Source organism: Heterodontus francisci, chromosome 2 (genome assembly GCF_036365525.1).
Source record: "Heterodontus francisci isolate sHetFra1 chromosome 2, sHetFra1.hap1, whole genome shotgun sequence".
Lineage (NCBI taxonomy): Eukaryota > Metazoa > Chordata > Chondrichthyes > Heterodontiformes > Heterodontidae > Heterodontus > Heterodontus francisci.
Genome location: NC_090372.1, coordinates 2,186,430 through 2,203,585, shown reverse-complemented (window position 1 = coordinate 2,203,585; position 17,156 = coordinate 2,186,430). Strand labels below are relative to the sequence as shown.

General features: G+C 43.3%; 1 protein-coding gene across 3 annotated transcripts in view; it reads left to right on the top strand.

Annotated features, from left to right (window-relative positions):
- Positions 1–17,156, top strand: part of LOC137379102 (cadherin-18-like) — a 226,941-nt gene that overhangs the window by 162,590 nt on the left and 47,195 nt on the right. For all 3 annotated transcript variants that reach the window (XM_068049786.1, XM_068049797.1, XM_068049807.1), the window contains one exon: positions 9,449–9,616. In XM_068049786.1, coding sequence (XP_067905887.1) covers positions 9,449–9,616 — 168 coding nt within the window. The remainder of the gene's footprint in view (positions 1–9,448; positions 9,617–17,156) is intronic.

The following is a 17,156-nucleotide window of genomic DNA, read 5'->3' as shown; positions in this document are numbered from 1 at the left end:
AACAAACCTGAAGCAGGACTAGAGATTAGAAGTATTATTTACTTTTTCTTACTCTGCAGAGAGTAAGGGATATGTGGAAAACATCCCAGCAAAAATGGTTATCACCATGCTGATTAAATCCTTTCAAGAAAGAGCTGGATGAGTAACTGATTAAGAGGAGATTAAAAGCTGAGGATAAGTACAGATACAGATCCAGTTAATCAAATAATTGATGGATATGTGCTACTGAAACCATGGGGATGTTATCTGTGGAATGCAATTGGTCAGGGTTAAATAATATTAGAAATAAAGACAAAAATTGCTGTAAATACTCAGCAGGTCTGGCAGCATCTGTGGAACGAGAAGCAGAGTTAACATTCCAGGTCAATGACTTTTCATCAGAACTATCAAAGGTTAAAAATGTAATAAGTTTTAAGCAAATAAAGCGGGGGTGGGGCAAAAGAGAACAAATGAGAAGATGTTGATTGGACAGAGAGTCACAGAGAATAACTGACAAGGAGGTCATGGGGCAAAGGCAAAGGCAAAAAGTGTGTTAATGGTGTGGTGAAAGACAAAGCGTTAGTGCAGAATAATGAAAGCCCTAGCCAAAAGCACTGACATCTCACACTGAAGCGTGTCTGCAGAGACTCATCGACAGGTTTGCGGCTGTCTGCAATGAATTTGGCCTAACCATCAGCCTCAAGAAAACGAACATCATGGGACAGGACGTCAGTAATGCTCCATCCATCAATATCGGTGACCACACTCTGGAAGTAGTTCAAGAGTTCACCTACCTCGGCTCAAGTATCACCAGTAACCTGTCTCTCGATGCAGAATTAAACAAGCGCATGGGAAAGGCTTCCTCTGCTATGTCCAGACTGGTCAAGAGAGTGTGGGAAAATGGCACACTGACACAGAACACAAAAGTCCGAGTGTATCAAGCCTGTGTCCTCAGTACCTTGCTCTACGGCAGCGAGGCCTGGACAACGTACGTCAGCCAAGAGAGATGTCTCAATTCATTCCATCTTCGCTGCTTCCGGAGAATCCTTGGCATCAGGTGGCAGGACCGTATCTCCAACATAGAAGTCCTCGAGGTGGCCAACATCCCCAGCATATACACCCTACTAAGCCAGCGGCACCTGAGATGGCTTGGCCATGTGAGCTGCATGGAAGATGGCAGGATCCCCAAGGACACATTGTACAGCGAGCTCGTCACTGGTACCAGACCCACCGGCCGTCCATGTCTCCGCTTTAAAGACGTCTGCAAATGCGACATGAAGTCCTGTGACATTGATCACAAGTCGTGGGAGTCAGTTGCCAGCGATCGCTAGAGCTGGCGGGCAACCATAAAGGAGGGGCTAAAGCGTGGCGAGTCGAAGAGACTTAGCAGTTGGCAGGAAACAAGACAGAAGCGCAAGGGGAGAGTCAACTGTGTAACAGCCCCGACAACCAATTTTTTCTGCAGCACCTGTGGAGGAGCCTGTCACTCCAGAATTGGCCTTTATAGCCACTCCAGGCGCTGCTTCACACACCACTGACCACCTCCAGGCGCTTACCCATTGTCTCTTGAGACAAGGAAGCCAAAGAGAAAGCCAAAAGCACAAACATGAAAAAACAGTGGGCAGGCACATGGTTTAAAAAAAAAATTGAATGATGAAACAAACTGAAATAAAATAAAATAAAAATAAAAATAAAAAATAAAAATAAAAATAAAAAAGGGTGGCCAGTCATGCTCTGAAATTATTGAACTCAATGTTCAGTCCGGCAGGCTGTAGTGTGCCTAATTGATAAATGAGATGCTGTTCCTCGAGCTTGCGTTGATGTTCACTGGAACACTGCAGCAAGCCCAGGACAGAGATATGAGCATGAGAGCAGGGGGGAGTGTTGAAATTGCAAGCGACAGGAAGCTTGGGGTCATGTTTTCGGACTGAGCGGAGGTGTTCCGCAAGGCGGTCACCCAGTCTGCATTTGGTCTCCCCAATGTAGAGGAGACCACGTTGTGAGCAGCGAATACAGTATACTACATTGAAAGAAGTACAAGTAAATCACTGCTTCACCTGAAAGGAGTGTTTGGGGCCTGGGATAGTGAGGAGAGAGGAGGTAAAGGGGCAGGTATTACACCTCCTGCGATTGCAGGGGAAGGTGCCGTGGGAAAGGGACGAGGTATCACGGGTAATGGAGAAGTGGACCAGGGTGTCACGGAGGAAACAATTCCTTTGGAATGCTGATGGGAGGGGAGGGGAAGATGCATTTGGTAGTGGCATCATGCTGGACATGGCAGAAATGGCGGAGGATGATCCTCTGGATGTGGAGGCTGGTGGGGTGGAAAGTGAGGACAAGGGGAACCCTGTCACAGTTCTAGAAGGGAGGGGAAGGGGTGAGGGCACAGGTGTTGGAAATAGGCTGGACACAGTTGAGGGCCCTGTCAACCACAATGGGGGGGGGGGCGGGCGGGGGAATCCTTGGTTGAGGAAAACGGAAGACATATCAGAAGCTATTTGAATAATATTAGACTGTTTTAATGGATTTTCAGTTCATTACCTTCTAGGTTCAGGGAGAGATTTCACAGAACTTGGTTTCTTATCTTTCAAAGTGTTTATTGTCCCTCAGGTTATTTACCTTCAGCAAAAGGTTTATTACGTGAGGCAGAGTTCATGATAGCACAGGTTTTGCTTGGGTTGTACAAGCAATTGGACTTGGTGGGACAAACAACTTTTTCTCTTTTCATATTTTGTTGTATTTATTGACTTTGATGTGATTTTATTATGTTATTGTGTGTTAGGAATTGTTACAACTGAGGTGGGAGGAGTGCACTGTTTATTCTAGTTCCACTTCTCCACGGGTCAGAACATATATTAAATTTTTTTCCCACTTACCGATATGGTCAATTATACTCTATTTTTATCCCAGAATAAAACACACCAACCAAGTTTCTTTAATAAACAACAAAATTATCAGTTTATTATAAAACAAGTCATAACCAGTAATGAAGTAAAGCATAAACACACAGATTGAAATATAAAAGTTCCCTTTTTACCTTAACCACTCACACTCACACACACACACACATACACCGATTAACTGGAAAAATTAAAAGGATTTTTGTTGTAGAGATCTATTGCAAAAAAAACCAGACAAAACAACACTTGGGATAAATACTTGCTAATTATTGTAGAAGAAAAAGAAGATCTGGAAAGAAGTCCTTTGTTTTGGTTTGGCGTCCCAAATGCGTATATACAGCTGTCACTGGGATCTTCCTAAAACAGTTCTTTTCAGGCGACGTTGAAGATCAGTTTGGGTAGGTTTCCAGGAAATGCAGCAACAGAGGTTTCGGACACAGGCCTTGCAGGAGGAATGCAGCCACAGTTTCAATATGTTTCTTACACTTGTTTTTCAGCTGCTTAAGAGATGGAAAACTAGCAGGCTTTTTCCAAACTGCTGGAACAGACTGAGTTGGGGTGGTTTGTTCTTCTTGGCAAGTTTTCTCCAACTGTCTTTTCAAACCATTGTCCATATCCCAACTCACTGGCCAAAGCGAAACCATAAACAATCCAGAAGTCAAGCCTCCTGACCTCTATAAATCTTGACCTGTCACTTCTCTGTAAACATCTTCCCTAGTCAAAAATAACCCCTGCTGGGTAATTATTGAATACAGGTGCCTTCCAGTAACTGTTTACAATTCAAAACTCTCAGTAACCCTTGAAATAAAAACACGTCCACAGATTCCTTTTCAGTTTTAAATAAGAAATTCTCAAAATTTAACAGAAAAATGGAAGCTCTCATAATAATATAAATATGTAAGTTCTTCTGGATTGTTACCATTTGATGAGAACCAAAAATGCTCAAACAAATAATAATTGGAAGAAATAAAAGGAACTGCGGGATCTATTCATTGGCACGATGGCCAGACTGATTGAGAAGCAATGTCAGGGCTACTATTGCATGAATGTTCTGTGATCAGATTGAAATAGGACCCATTTTCTAATCTGATGGCTTTTATCCTTGTATCAGGTCTGTCAGACATGGAGGTACCTGAGTGATTGACAGACAGGTGTAACTTCTAATCATTGTTGATGGGTTTTTGAAAACTGAAAGAAACAAATTATCAGGCGCAAGAACTGTTTTTGTTGAGGAAACTCTTCAATAAATATCAATCTTGTACTTGCTGCGATTCATATTCCCATTCTGTATGATTCTTAATGTTAGTCTGAATGGCGCAGAAGGATATGATTTGCTCCTCCATACAGGTGATACTTCACAATGCAGCACTGCCAAAGCATTGATGTACATCAGTGTTTGCTTCAACAAACACTTCAAATCGCAAAGTGTTGAGAATTCCCTCGGAGTTCTAGTGATGATATTGTTTGTTACTTGTATTCCCATGTACAAGGAACAAGGTCACATAATCACGTTGTGTTGAGGTAACCCTGAGCATCCAGACTCTGGGAACAGGTTAATACATTCAGGTATCTGGAATTGAGGCTCAGGAAGTAGTAATTATAATTATGGCTTCAGGCGAGAGACAGAAACCAAATATTAAAATAAGGCCCGGCTTTAAAAGTGGCTGTGCCTTGCTCTCTTCTTCTTCTGGCTTCTGGATCCCACCCTGAGTTAAAAATCAATCCTCATATGAATTTTCCAGCTCCTGATTGTGGCCGTTTCTTTGTGAGCTGACTCTTGCAATATGTAAGTGGAGACAACATTCATCCCACAGCAGCTGACGTGAACCCTTTTTTTTTGGATTTTCTCCTGAAAACAACAGACACATTTTCAAGTCTGTCTCACAGGTGCTGACAACCTTGTGTTCCATGGAGATGCGTCAACCAGTCTAGTGCCAATCAAGAGAAGGCCAACAAACAAGCTCAATAAACCTGGCACAGCCCCCCACTGCCAAACCTGGCACAGCCCTCCTACCCCCACCCCCCACAGCCAAACCTGGCACAGCAACCCCCTCACCACCCACAAATCAGGTACAGCCACCACCCCCCCCCACCACCGCAAACCTGCAAGCTTACTATCAACACTGATTCTAAGCTTGTGGAAATGTGAATATCCATATATTTATTACTGGACTCCTTGCCTCCTTCTCCCATCCATTCTAAATGTGGTAATATCCAATCCTACACTAGGTTCTGAGCCCCTGATTACCGTCGTCAGAGGCTCCCTGACCCCTAGCCCATTGAATTTGAAGTTCATATCCTTGTTTCCAAATTAATCCACCACTTCACATTGCCCTATTTCTGCACCTTCCTCCAGCCTTTTATCCGCTCTCATGAACAGATCCCCTAATTCTGATATGCAGTGCACCCTTGCACCCTCCCTGTGTACGGCATTAATGGCAGAGCCTTCTGTCACCTTGGCACTAGTCTATGTAACTCTGTTCCTAAACTCATCTGTTTCTCCACCTCTAAAATTCTACTGAAAACCCGTTTTGTAAAGCTTTCAATCACCCTTGCCAATCTGTCTCTCCATGTTTCCGTGTCTTTTCCTTATCCCTATTTTGGGAAGCATACTCTTTCTCCCCATTAGTCAATGGTGGCATTGCTGCCCATTTACACCTGAATGTTGTATTCAGAATCTTGGAACTGGCAAACACTCTGATTTGCAGATTTGAACAGTCTCCCACGGACAGAGACAGACATCCTTCCCATTTACAAGTCATAGAGTCATAGAGTTTACAGCACAGAAGCAGGCCCTTCGGCCCATCGTATCTGTGCCGGCCATCAAGCACCTATCTATTCTAATTCCATTTTCTAGCGCTTGGCCCATAGGTGCTCGAATTAGCACTCATCTATGTTGCACTCAGGTGCAGTCTCCACTCTATGCATGCCCTTACTGTCAACTGAACCTGTTACATCTGTGTTTATTGCTATCCCTAATGTTTTGAAGAGCTGATTGTCAAATAAGCCTCATTGTTCTATTCCGACACATGATTTAGGCATTAAGATGCTGAAATTAATTAAAAAGTTGACAATCCAGGATGAATGACATTACTGAATCACCTTTAGTGATTCTGGAAGAAATGTGCAATGACACTGCAAAACAGCTGACTCAGTAAATCTCCAGCAGTCTGCCGACCAAGGTGTCTTTTCAGCAACACATTCCAGAAGAATTGTCATAACCCTTACAATTCCAGGCAGATAACAGGTATAATAACATAATAATTGAGTATTGCTGAAAATAGAGACATGTTGTTGAAGCTTTTCATCTTGCACTCATCAGGACAATACACAAGAATACCACTAAGGGAAAACAACAACTTTATACTGTATGGGAAAAGAGTGCTGATTGGTTGAGAAATCTGCTAAGGGCTTCTCTACCACGCTCTACTGCAGACCTATCTTCACTGGTCAATACACGCGTTGGGATTCTGACAGTTCCACACGCTATAAGATTGGCCTCATCGGCAACCTTGTAAATAGGGCCCGAGCCATTTGCTCACCATGCAAGCTTGATGCTGAAATAGGGTAAATCAAAGACACCCTGCGTAACAACGGCTACCCTGATCAGATCATTCCTCGCTGCATATCGCGCAAACTTGAACGGGCCTAAGGCCATCATTTTCAGCCCTGAAAAGTGCCCAGTCTACCTCAAATTACCCTATAAGGTTAATGTATCTCAAAAATTTGAGCAACAGGTGAAGCTACTATGCAGTAGCAACACGTGTGGTGTTCGCCACTAACAGGATGCTGCCGTCAAGCCAAAAAGATGTCCTGCCTATCACACAAATGAGTAATGTGATATATAAATTTCAATGCCAGTGTGATGCTAGATATATAGGCCGCACGTCTCAAAGACTGGCGGATTTTATCAAACAACATGTCCCTTCCTCTGTTCACAATGGGCAAGGTACAGGCCGTACTCAACCAGTCCGTGCTTGCAAAACTCAAAATACAGTGTCCAACATGAGATGTGATTTTTGCTAAATAATCCTCAGTGTGCTAAGAATTATGCTGACAACCAATTTAAGATTGTCAGTAGGGCTCGCAGTGTGACATATTTGTGTGTATTGGAAGCTACATATATTAATACACAGGGCCCTGTTCTTTGCAAACAGAAAGAATATGTACAAACATTGCGCCTGTTTCAGCTAAACAAAATAAGTGATAGCCAGTCGCTGATTCATTCTTCAGGGCAATGCCTTGACCAATCGGAGTCAAGCTGCCTGGTTTAAATTTCAAACAAAGCTTGGCAGTTAACTGTCGGTCACCATAAACTATTGCATTCTCCATGGCAATGCCTCTACCAATCAGAGTTCACTTGCCAACCAATCAGCACTTTCTTCTCGTACAGTATAACGTGGTTGTTTTCCCTTACATTGGTATTCTTTCAGATTGTCCTGATGAGTGCAAGATGAAAAGCTTCGACAACATAGGCTGAATTTTACCAGTCCCTCAATGCCATGGGTCATGGCGGGGAGGCCCGTAAAATGCTAGCCGGAGCAGCCCACCATGACCCACGACACCGAGAAGGCCCCACTGGATATTAGCAGCGGCCGCTCCTTCTATGTTATTAGGGGCGGCTGCTCCACCCTCTCCATTTAAATGAGCCCCCGTGTGTAATATTGTGGAGCAGCGCACTGATAAAATTCAGCCCCATCTCTCTATTTTCAGCAATACTCAAGTTCTGTACTTCCAAACGACTATTAACAGAATAATTATCACAACAGTTTTATGTGTGTTGTTAATAATAGGATAGTGCTCATCTGGGAAGCCATTAATCTTTGAATAAAATGGACAGTTAAGCTGATTTCAATCTACGAAGGCATTTTTGAAAGAAATTTAAATGATCCAGTCAGCAACTCCAATAGTTGAACCTCATGTGGAATCATCGAGAAACTATGTGGCTTGCGTGATTTGTCCACTCCAACCTTCCCTGATACTATTGCTGAATTGTACAGTGATTTAAAGGCTGGCTACCCAACGGGACCCAACAACATGTGTCGGGTTCGGGTTGGGTCGCGCGTCCGGGTTCAGCATTCGGGCTTGGTTCGGGTCGTACACACTCTATCACCACCTCCGGTAAGTAGCTCCAATATTAATATACTTTTTGGACTTTAAAGGTAGTTTTGTTACAGTTATTTTAAGCTTGTGCAGATAAGCAACAAAGTGAAAAACAGAAGGTAGTTAACTGATGGTCGGGTCAGGTCGGGCCGGGCGTGGGAAAAAATGAAAGGACTCGGGCCGGCTCAGGGTCGGATGTGGTTCTGTCGGGCTTGGGTCAAGTTTTATTTGCAGACCCGAGCAGGCCTTTACAGTGATTTTCTTTACAATGTGTGTATGTACAAGATCACAAAAAAGCGATACAGATAAAGCGATTTCATTGTAGTTCACCCATAATGATAAAAGATCCCCTCCCTGATATCTAACTGATTGAGTCCAAGGTTTTTTTCCTTCATGACCCTATCTGGAAGACCATTGCAACTGTTAATTCTCTTCTGTGTGTCGCAAACATCCCTTTAACTAGTTTTAACCTGTGTCTCTTTTTCTGGTATTTTAACTTGCAGCGCTTTGGATTAACCTTAGCTGTGTAGTTAATATCTTGTAGATTTCTCGAAGGTCCTTTCCTTCTTTCAAAGGCGAAAAGCCTACAGTTTCTTCCATCTCTCCTCATGACTCAATTCTCTGACGTCAGGAAACATCTTCATGGCTCTTCTCTCAACACAATGCTCTCGAGGTGGCCCTGCCAGGACGAGGCACTGGACAAGGCTATACCTCTTTCACTTTATAGTCCTTTGACTTAGCATAATAATTAAACATCCTGTTCACTTTGTTTATCACAGTACTTTAATAAGTTATGTGCTAAATCTATTATTCACAAAAAGTATTCATTAGTAAAAGTTGCACTTGAGTTAGAATCAAAGTCAACTTTACTGTTACTATACTGTCAGAAGTTGTTGATATAAAAGACTTTAGTGAAGTGTAATTGCAAAAAATGAGATATTGAAAGGTTGTCTTTAGGCAGAGTAAGGGAAAAAATAAATATGAATCACATTGTACATTAACATTGTGAATAGGGTATTTTAATTATATTGTGAATCATTTACAGTTCTTACCTAGATTTCAATATTTCATAAGATTAAAGGAAAAGTGATTTGGTCCATTGCAATTCTATCTGCTGTTAACTATGGTTAATTAAAGTTTAAAATGCTGAAACAGGAACCACTGATGAGGCAAAATAATGTAATGGAAGTCAAATTGGTCAAATGCTTTTACTTTGCTTCAGCATTAACCAAGTTCAAGGTAGATTTAACTCTGATCTGTTTTAAGAACTATGTATTGCTTGTATTTTATCTATAATACATTAATGCATGCAATACTGATTTTTTTTGATGGAGACCTATTTCCTAGAGGAATTCAGGGAAAGGTAATCTTGCTGCAGAATTCTGTGGAGTGGTGTTCCTGCACAAAATGAGCTGTTATTATTCTGTGGACATTGAAATATTGATTTTCTTTTCTATATCTTGCAGGAATCATCAGAACAGCCTTACCCAACATGGACAGGGAAGCAAGAGAAAAGTATTCTGTCGTCATTCAAGCCAAAGATATGGCCGGACAGATAGGAGGGCTGTCGGGCTCTACAACTATTAATATAACTCTAACCGATGCTAATGACAATCCTCCCAGGTTCCCACAAAGTATGTATCAGATTTTATTCAATATGCTACATATTCTAAAATTACAGTTTATCTCAATGGCGTTCGTGCATTGTAGAGTGCACTTTATTTCTGCAGTCTCTGATTTCCTGCTGCATGTGACCTTGATAGGCAGATACATTAGCAGTTGGGCCTCTTTACTGGGCAAGCTCATTTAAAGAAGAAAATCTAATCCCTGTCAAAAGCAGTGTACAAAGCTCTGCCTTCTCACAACAAAAAACATTCCACTGATACTGGTAGATTTGGTTAAGTTGTTGTTGCAAATGGAGAGTTTACACCACAGACTGAGGCTGAAGTAAATTTCCCCTCTTAAAAGCAACTCAACATTGTCTGAATGTGGGGTAATGGGAGGAGGATAAGAGTTAAAGCTTGGATTCAGCACGGGGCTCGGGGCCTTCAAGAGCAGAGAGCAGTCGGACCTGTGGGAGAGCAGTCGGACCTCTTCCAGCACGCTGGAGTTCTGAAAAAAAGAAAAAAAACCAACAGTGACATCACAGGAAAGCTGCAAGGTGATTGGTTGGTGAGTCACTGCTGTTAGGGAATAGCTCTAAATAGCTGGGTAAGTAAGGTAAGAAAGGTTTACATTTCTTTTTCATATAGTAGTGTTTTTTTCGGGAGTTCTGTAGTAATGAGGACCAGGGAAGAAGGGCCCTAGAGTAATTGATATTATTTGATATTAAGATCTTCCAAAAGGTTTAATTTAAAGGGTTAAGTCATGGCAGGAGAGCTCAAAGCTGTGGTGTGGGCCTTGTGCTCCATGTCGGAAGCCGGGGACATTTCCAGTGCCCAGGACCGGCATCTGTGCAGGAGGTGTCTCCAGCTGCAGCTCCTGGAAGTCCAGGTTTCGGAGCTGGAGCGGCAGCTGGGGACACTGTGGAGCATCCACGAAGTGGAAAGTATCGTGGATAGCACATAAAGCGAGGTGGTCACACCACAGTCTCAGACCCCACAGGCAGGAGAGGAATGGGTGACCACCAGGCAGAGCAAGAGTACTAGGCAGGCAGTGCAGGAATCTCCTGTGGCTATTCCCCTGCAAAACAGATATACTGCTTTGGATACTGTTGGGGAGAATGGCCTCTCAAGGGAAAGCAGCAACAGCCCAATTCGTTGCACCACGTCTGGCTCTGCTGCACAAGGGAGGAGTTAGAAGTGTGGGAATGCAATAGTTATAGGGGATTCAATTGTAAGAGGAATAGATATGCATTTCTATGGCTGCAAAAGAGATTCTAGGATGGTATGTTGCTTCCCTGGTGCTAGGGTCAAGGATGTCTCAGAGTGGTTACAGGACATTCTGAAGGGGGAGGGTGAACAGCCAGTGGTTGTGGTACACATTGGTACAAACAACATAGGTAAAAAAAAAAGGATGAGGTTCTAAAAGCAGAATATAGGGAGCTAGGAAGTAAGTTGAAAAGTAGGAACTCAAAGGTAGTGATCTCAGGATTACTACCAGTGTCACGTGCTAGTCAGAGTAGAAATAGCAGAATATATCAGATGAATACGAAGCTGAAGAGATGGTGTGAGGAGGAGGGTTTTAGATTCCTGGGACATTGGAACCGGTTCTGGGGGAGGTGGGACCAGTACAAACTGGACGGGTTACACCTGGGCAGGAGCAGGAATGATGTCCTAGGGGGACTATTTGCTGGAGTGGTTGAGGAGGGTTTAAACTAAAATGGCAGGGGGATGGGAACCTTTGCAAGGAGTCAGAGAAGGGGGGACCAAAGACGAGAACAAAAGACAGTAAGGGGAATAAGAAAAGTGATAGGCAGAGAAATCAAGGGCCAGAATCAAACAGAGCCACAGTGAAAAATAGTGGGATGGGGACAAGTAATGTTAAAAAGACAAGCCTTAAGGCTTTGTGCTTTAACGCACGGAGCATTCACAATAAAGTGGATCAATTAATCGCGCAAATAGATGCAAACGGGTATGATATAGTCGGGATTACAGAGACATGGCAGCAAGGTGACCAGGGATGGGAAATGAACATCCAGGGGTATTCAGTATTTTGGAAGGACAGAAAAAAAGTAAAAGGCGGTGGAGTTACATTGCTGGTTAAAGAGAAAATTAACGCAAGAGTGAGGAAAGATATTGGCCGGAATTTTACGCCACCCCAGTGGGTCGGATGGTGGCGTGGGGGCGGCGTAAAATTGAGCGGCAGGCTCCGGGAGGCCTAACCGGCCCACTTTCGCCTCCGACCAAGTTTACGGAGGTCCAGCGGGGTGTGAGAAGTAGCTGACCCACCCAAGGCCAATCAAGACCCTTAAGTGGCCACTTAACGGCCACTTAAGGGCCCTCGCCTGCCTCCACAGCTATAGCTGACGGCCTTTCCGCACCCTGGGGGTGGGGGGCCTGGCAAGCGGGCACAGGGTGCCTGATTGAGTGCCACCCCCGCTTCCCAACCCAACCCCGGGATCCAAGACACCCCCCCTTCCCCCCAAACGACCACCCTAGCCTCACCAGGGCACGACCGATTCCCCTGGTGAGGCAACCCAAAGTTACCTTCAGTCCTGGCTCCTTGGTATCCTCCCCGGTTGGCTGGGCTGCAATCCCAGCAGTGGTCATCGCTCCTAGTGGCGCTGCTGAGACTAAGAGCTGCCGGCCCTCAAGTGGGTGGAAGTCTCGCCTCGGGCCAATTAAAGCCTGGGGATCTGAAAATACGGGACGGATCCCAAGGCTGGGCGGAAGCGGGTTCGGCACCGACATTTACGTCTGAGTCCGCTTCCCGACTGCCCACTGTAAAATTCCAGCCATTAGCTCTGACGATATGGAATCTGTATGGGTAGAGCTGAGAAACACTAAGGGGCAAAAAACATTAGTGGGGGCTAGTGGGACCCCCAAATTGTAGTGGTGATGTTTGGAATGGCATTAAACAGGAAATTAGAGATGCAGGCGATAAAGGAACATCTGTATTTATGGGTCACTTTAATCTGCATATAGATTGGACAAATCAAATTAGTCACAATACCATAGAGGAGGAATTCTTGGAGTGTATACGGGACGATTTTCTGAACCAATACGTTGAGGAACCAATTAGAGAACAGGCCATCCGAGACTGGGTATTGTGTAATGAGAGAGGAATAATTGACAATCTAGTGGTAAGAGACCCCTTGGGGATGAGCTACCATAATACGATAGATTTGGGTGGCACAGTGGCGCAGTGGTTAGCACCGCAGCCTCACAGCTCCAGCGACCCGGGTTCAATTCTGGGTACTGCCTGTGTGGAGTTTGCAAGTTCTCCCTGTGTCTGCGTGGGTTTCCTCCGGGTGCTCCACATGCCAAAGACTTGCAGGTTGATAGGTAAATTGGCCATTAACAATTGCCCCTAGTATAGGTAGGTGGTAGGGAAATATAGGGACAGGTGGGGATGTGGTAGGAATATGGAATTAGTGTAGGATTAGTAGAAGTGGGTGGCTGATGGTCGGCACAGACTCAGTGGGCCAAAGGGCCTGTTTCAGTGCTGTATCTCTAAAACTAAAACTAAAAAACTAAATTCTTTATGAAGGTGGAGAGTGATGTAATTGATTCTGAGACTAGGGTCCTGAATCTTAGAAAAGGAAGCTACGAAGGTATGAGGCATGAGTTGGCTATGACGAATTGGGAATCATTACTTAAAGGGATGATGGTGGATAGGCAATGGCAAACATTTAAAGAGTGCATGGATGAACTGCAACAATTGTTTATCCCTGTCTGGCGCAAAAGTAAAACGGGAAAGGTAGCCAAACCATGGCTTACAAGGGGAATTAGAGATAGCATTAGATCCAAGGAAGAGGCAGAAAAAACAACAGACCTGAGGATTGGGAGCAGTTTAGAATTCAGCAAAGGAGGACCAAGGGATTGATTAAGAAGGGGAAAATAGAGTACGAGAGCAAGTTTGCGGGGAACGTAAATACTGACTGTAAAAGTTTCTATAGGTATGTGAAGAGAAAAAGATTGGTGAAGACAAATATAGGTCCCTTACAGTCAGAAACAGGGGAATTTATTATGGGAACAAAAAAATGGCTGACCAACTAAATGCATACTTTGGTTCTGTCTTCACAAAGGACACAAATATCATACCAGAAATGTTGGAGAACACAGGGCTTAGTGAGAGAGAGGAACTGAAGGAAATCAGTATTAGAAGAGAAATGGCATTGGGGAAATTGATGGGATTGAAGGCCGATAAATCTCCAGGGCCTGATGGTCTGTATCCCAGAATACTTAAGGAAGTAGCCCTAGAAATAGTGGATGCATTTGTGGTCATCTTCCAAGATTCTATAGACTCTGGAACAATTCCTACAGATTGGAAGGTAGCTAATGTAACCCCACTATTTAAAAAGGGAGGTAGAGAGAAAGCAGGGAATTATAGACCAGTCAGCCTGACATCAGTAGTGGGGAAAATTCTAGAGTCCATTATCAAAGATTTTGTAGCAGACCACTTAGAGAACAGTGGTAGAATCGGACAGAGTCAGCATGGATTTAGGAATGGGAAATTATTCTTGACAAATCTACTCGAATTCTTCGAGGATGTAACTAGTAGAGTTGAAGAAGGGGAGCCAGTGGATGTGGTTTATTTGGACTTTCAGAAGGCTTTCGACAAAGTCCCAAATAAGAGATTAGTATGCAAAATTAAAGTGCATGGGATTGGGGGTAGTGTATTGCGATGGATAGAAAATTGGTTGGCGGACAGAAAACAAGAGTAGGGATAATTGGGTCTTTTTCCGAATGGCAGGCAGTGACTAGTGGGGTACCGCAGGGATCGGTGCTAGGACCCCAGCTATTCACAATATATATTAATGATTTAGATGAGGGAACTAAATGTAATATCTCCAAATTTGCAGATGACACAAAACTGGGTGGGAGGGTGAGTTGTGAGGAGGATACAGAGAGGCTTCAGGGTGATTTGGACAAGTTGAGTGAGTGGGCTATTGCATGGCAGATGCAGTATAATGTGGAGAAATGTGAGGTTATCCACTTTGGTAGCAAAAACAGGAAGGCAGATTATTATCTGAACTGAGAGGGGAATATGCAGCGAGACCTGGGTGTTCTGATACACCAGTCACTGAAGGTAAGCATGCAGGTCCAACAGGCGGTAAAAGAGGAAAATCGTATGTTTGCCTTCATAGCGAGAGGATTCGAGTACAGGAGCAGAGATGTCTTGCTGCAATTATACAGGGCCTTGGTGAGGCCACACCTGGAATATTGTGTGCAGTTTTGGTCTCCTTATCTGAGGAAGGTTGTTCTTGCTATAGAGGGAGTGCAGCGAAGGTTTACCAGACTGATTCCTGGGATGGCGGGACTGACGTATGAAGAGAGATTGAGTCGGTTTGGATTATATTCGCTGGAGTTCAGAAGAGTGAGGGGGGATCTCATAGAACTCTATAAAATTCTGACAGGACTTGACAGGGTAGATGCAGGAAGGATGTTCCCGATGGTGGGGGAGTCCAGAACCAGGTGTCATAGTCTAAGGATACGGGGTAAACCTTTCAGGACTGAGATGAGGAGAAATTTCTTCACCCAGAGAGTGGTGAGCCTGTGGAATTCTCTACCACAGAAAGCAGTTGAGGCCAAAACATTGTATGTTTTCAAGTAGGAGTTAGATATCGTTCTTGGGTCTAAAGGGATCAAAGAGGATGGGGAGAAAGTGGGAACAGGTTACTGAGTTGGATGATCAACCATGATCATAATGAATGGCGGAGCAGGCCCGAAGGGCCGAGTGGCCTACTCCTGCTCCTCTTTTCTATGTTTCTATGTTTTCTATGTAAAGTGGGATATGATCAGGACTATCAGATCCTGTTGTGTGCATCAATATTCTTCTCTTTCTAGCTGTATCATTGTGATCCAACAACAACAACCTGAATTCATATAGCACCTTTAGGGTAGGAAAAAGTCCCAAGATGCTTCAGAGGAGCATTATAAAATAAAATATGGAGCAGGTTATACACGTGTTTAACATCAGCATTAAATCAACACTGAGAGAAATCTGCTGAGAGCTTATTGAAGAGTAAATTACTTGATGTCTTGGTCCCACTTGAAGGGAGTATGGATTGGAGATAGGACTACAAGGCTGTCGCACTAAACCTGTATCCACACTTCTTGTCAACGCAATCCCCACTGAGAGTGTGAGAATGAAGAATTTATCATTAAATGTTTGCAGATAAATGGCGATTGTAATTTCAACCTTCTTTACAAAACATCTAGTTGCAAAATATATTCATTGCAGTATCCACCTGTACTCCCTCTCCCACCAGTATCTAACAGTATTTATACTCTTCTTTCTTTAAATCCTTCTGTAATCTAATATTAATTGCTTAATTACTGAAACTCCATATCTAGTTCTCCTTTTCACATTTAGCCCTTGTCAGGCCAATACAGTTATCACCTGGATTAAGGGCCCCATTTTCTATCACAGGCATTTCATTCTCCACTGCTGGTATCTGTAGTTCTCCACCTCCCTGTCCGCATTCATCCTGATCCCTATCCATAGTAACCCCATTCACTTAGTACTTTGCACTGCAGATTGCTACAATCAATTATACTTTGTTTACTTTTTCCACGCAAATTGCACCTTAACTGGTTTCACTTGCTCTCTGCACTCACTGTTCTTGCCTATACTAATTTGTTTTCTGAACTAAACTCACATACTGTGGTTTCACTGTTGCTTATTAATCTTTCTTTACTCTTTGACCACACTTATCTTTACTGGTTTCACTCAGAGTGCATTTACTCGCAGATTGCTATTTTTTGCAATGGTTACCTGTTGTGACCCTCTTTTGCAATGGTTCTTCTCCCTGGCCAGAAAGTAATGGTTTACCTTACTCCTCATAGAGGATAAGTGATTTCTTGACTGTTATTTGACTTTCATGACCTCTCCATCAAACCATTAGCTCTGCCGATGTAGATATCTGAACCTACATGCCTGATTGAAACTAGAGACTCCTTCTGACTACTTTCATCCAATTTGAAAAGAATAGCTTGTATTGCTCTGTATATACCTCCTAAACCTTTTTCTTAAAATGCATTCACCATGTTGTTACATTTGCGGGCCAGAGTAAGTCTTCCCTCTATGGTGCAAGAAGAAACCTCTCAGAATGTTTTCGAAAAATTTAACCTTTCAAAGTCAAAAGGCAGTTTTGACATCAGAAAATAAATCAATCAAAACAAAAACTGGAAATCTGAAATAAAAATAGAAAATGCTGGAAATACTCAGCAGGTCTGGCAGCATCTGTGGAGAGAGAAACAGAGTTAATGTTTCAGGTTGATGACCCTTCATCAAAACTCATAGCAATCAAATTTAGACTTGCTTCCTGAAGCAGTGTGCACTCTGCCCATGTTATCTGTAATTTTTGGTTTGAAATCCTATGACTGTTTAACATTTCACTTTCCTCATTGTATGCTGGAGAGTCTAGCAATTCCATAATCATGTTTGCTGGTCATTGCAACATGAAGTGCTGGTAGGATATTGATTAAGAAAGTTGAACAAAAGGCTCATTGTGCTGTAACTTTAAGTCCCATATAGTCACCATATTTGAGTTGGATTTTCTTTAAT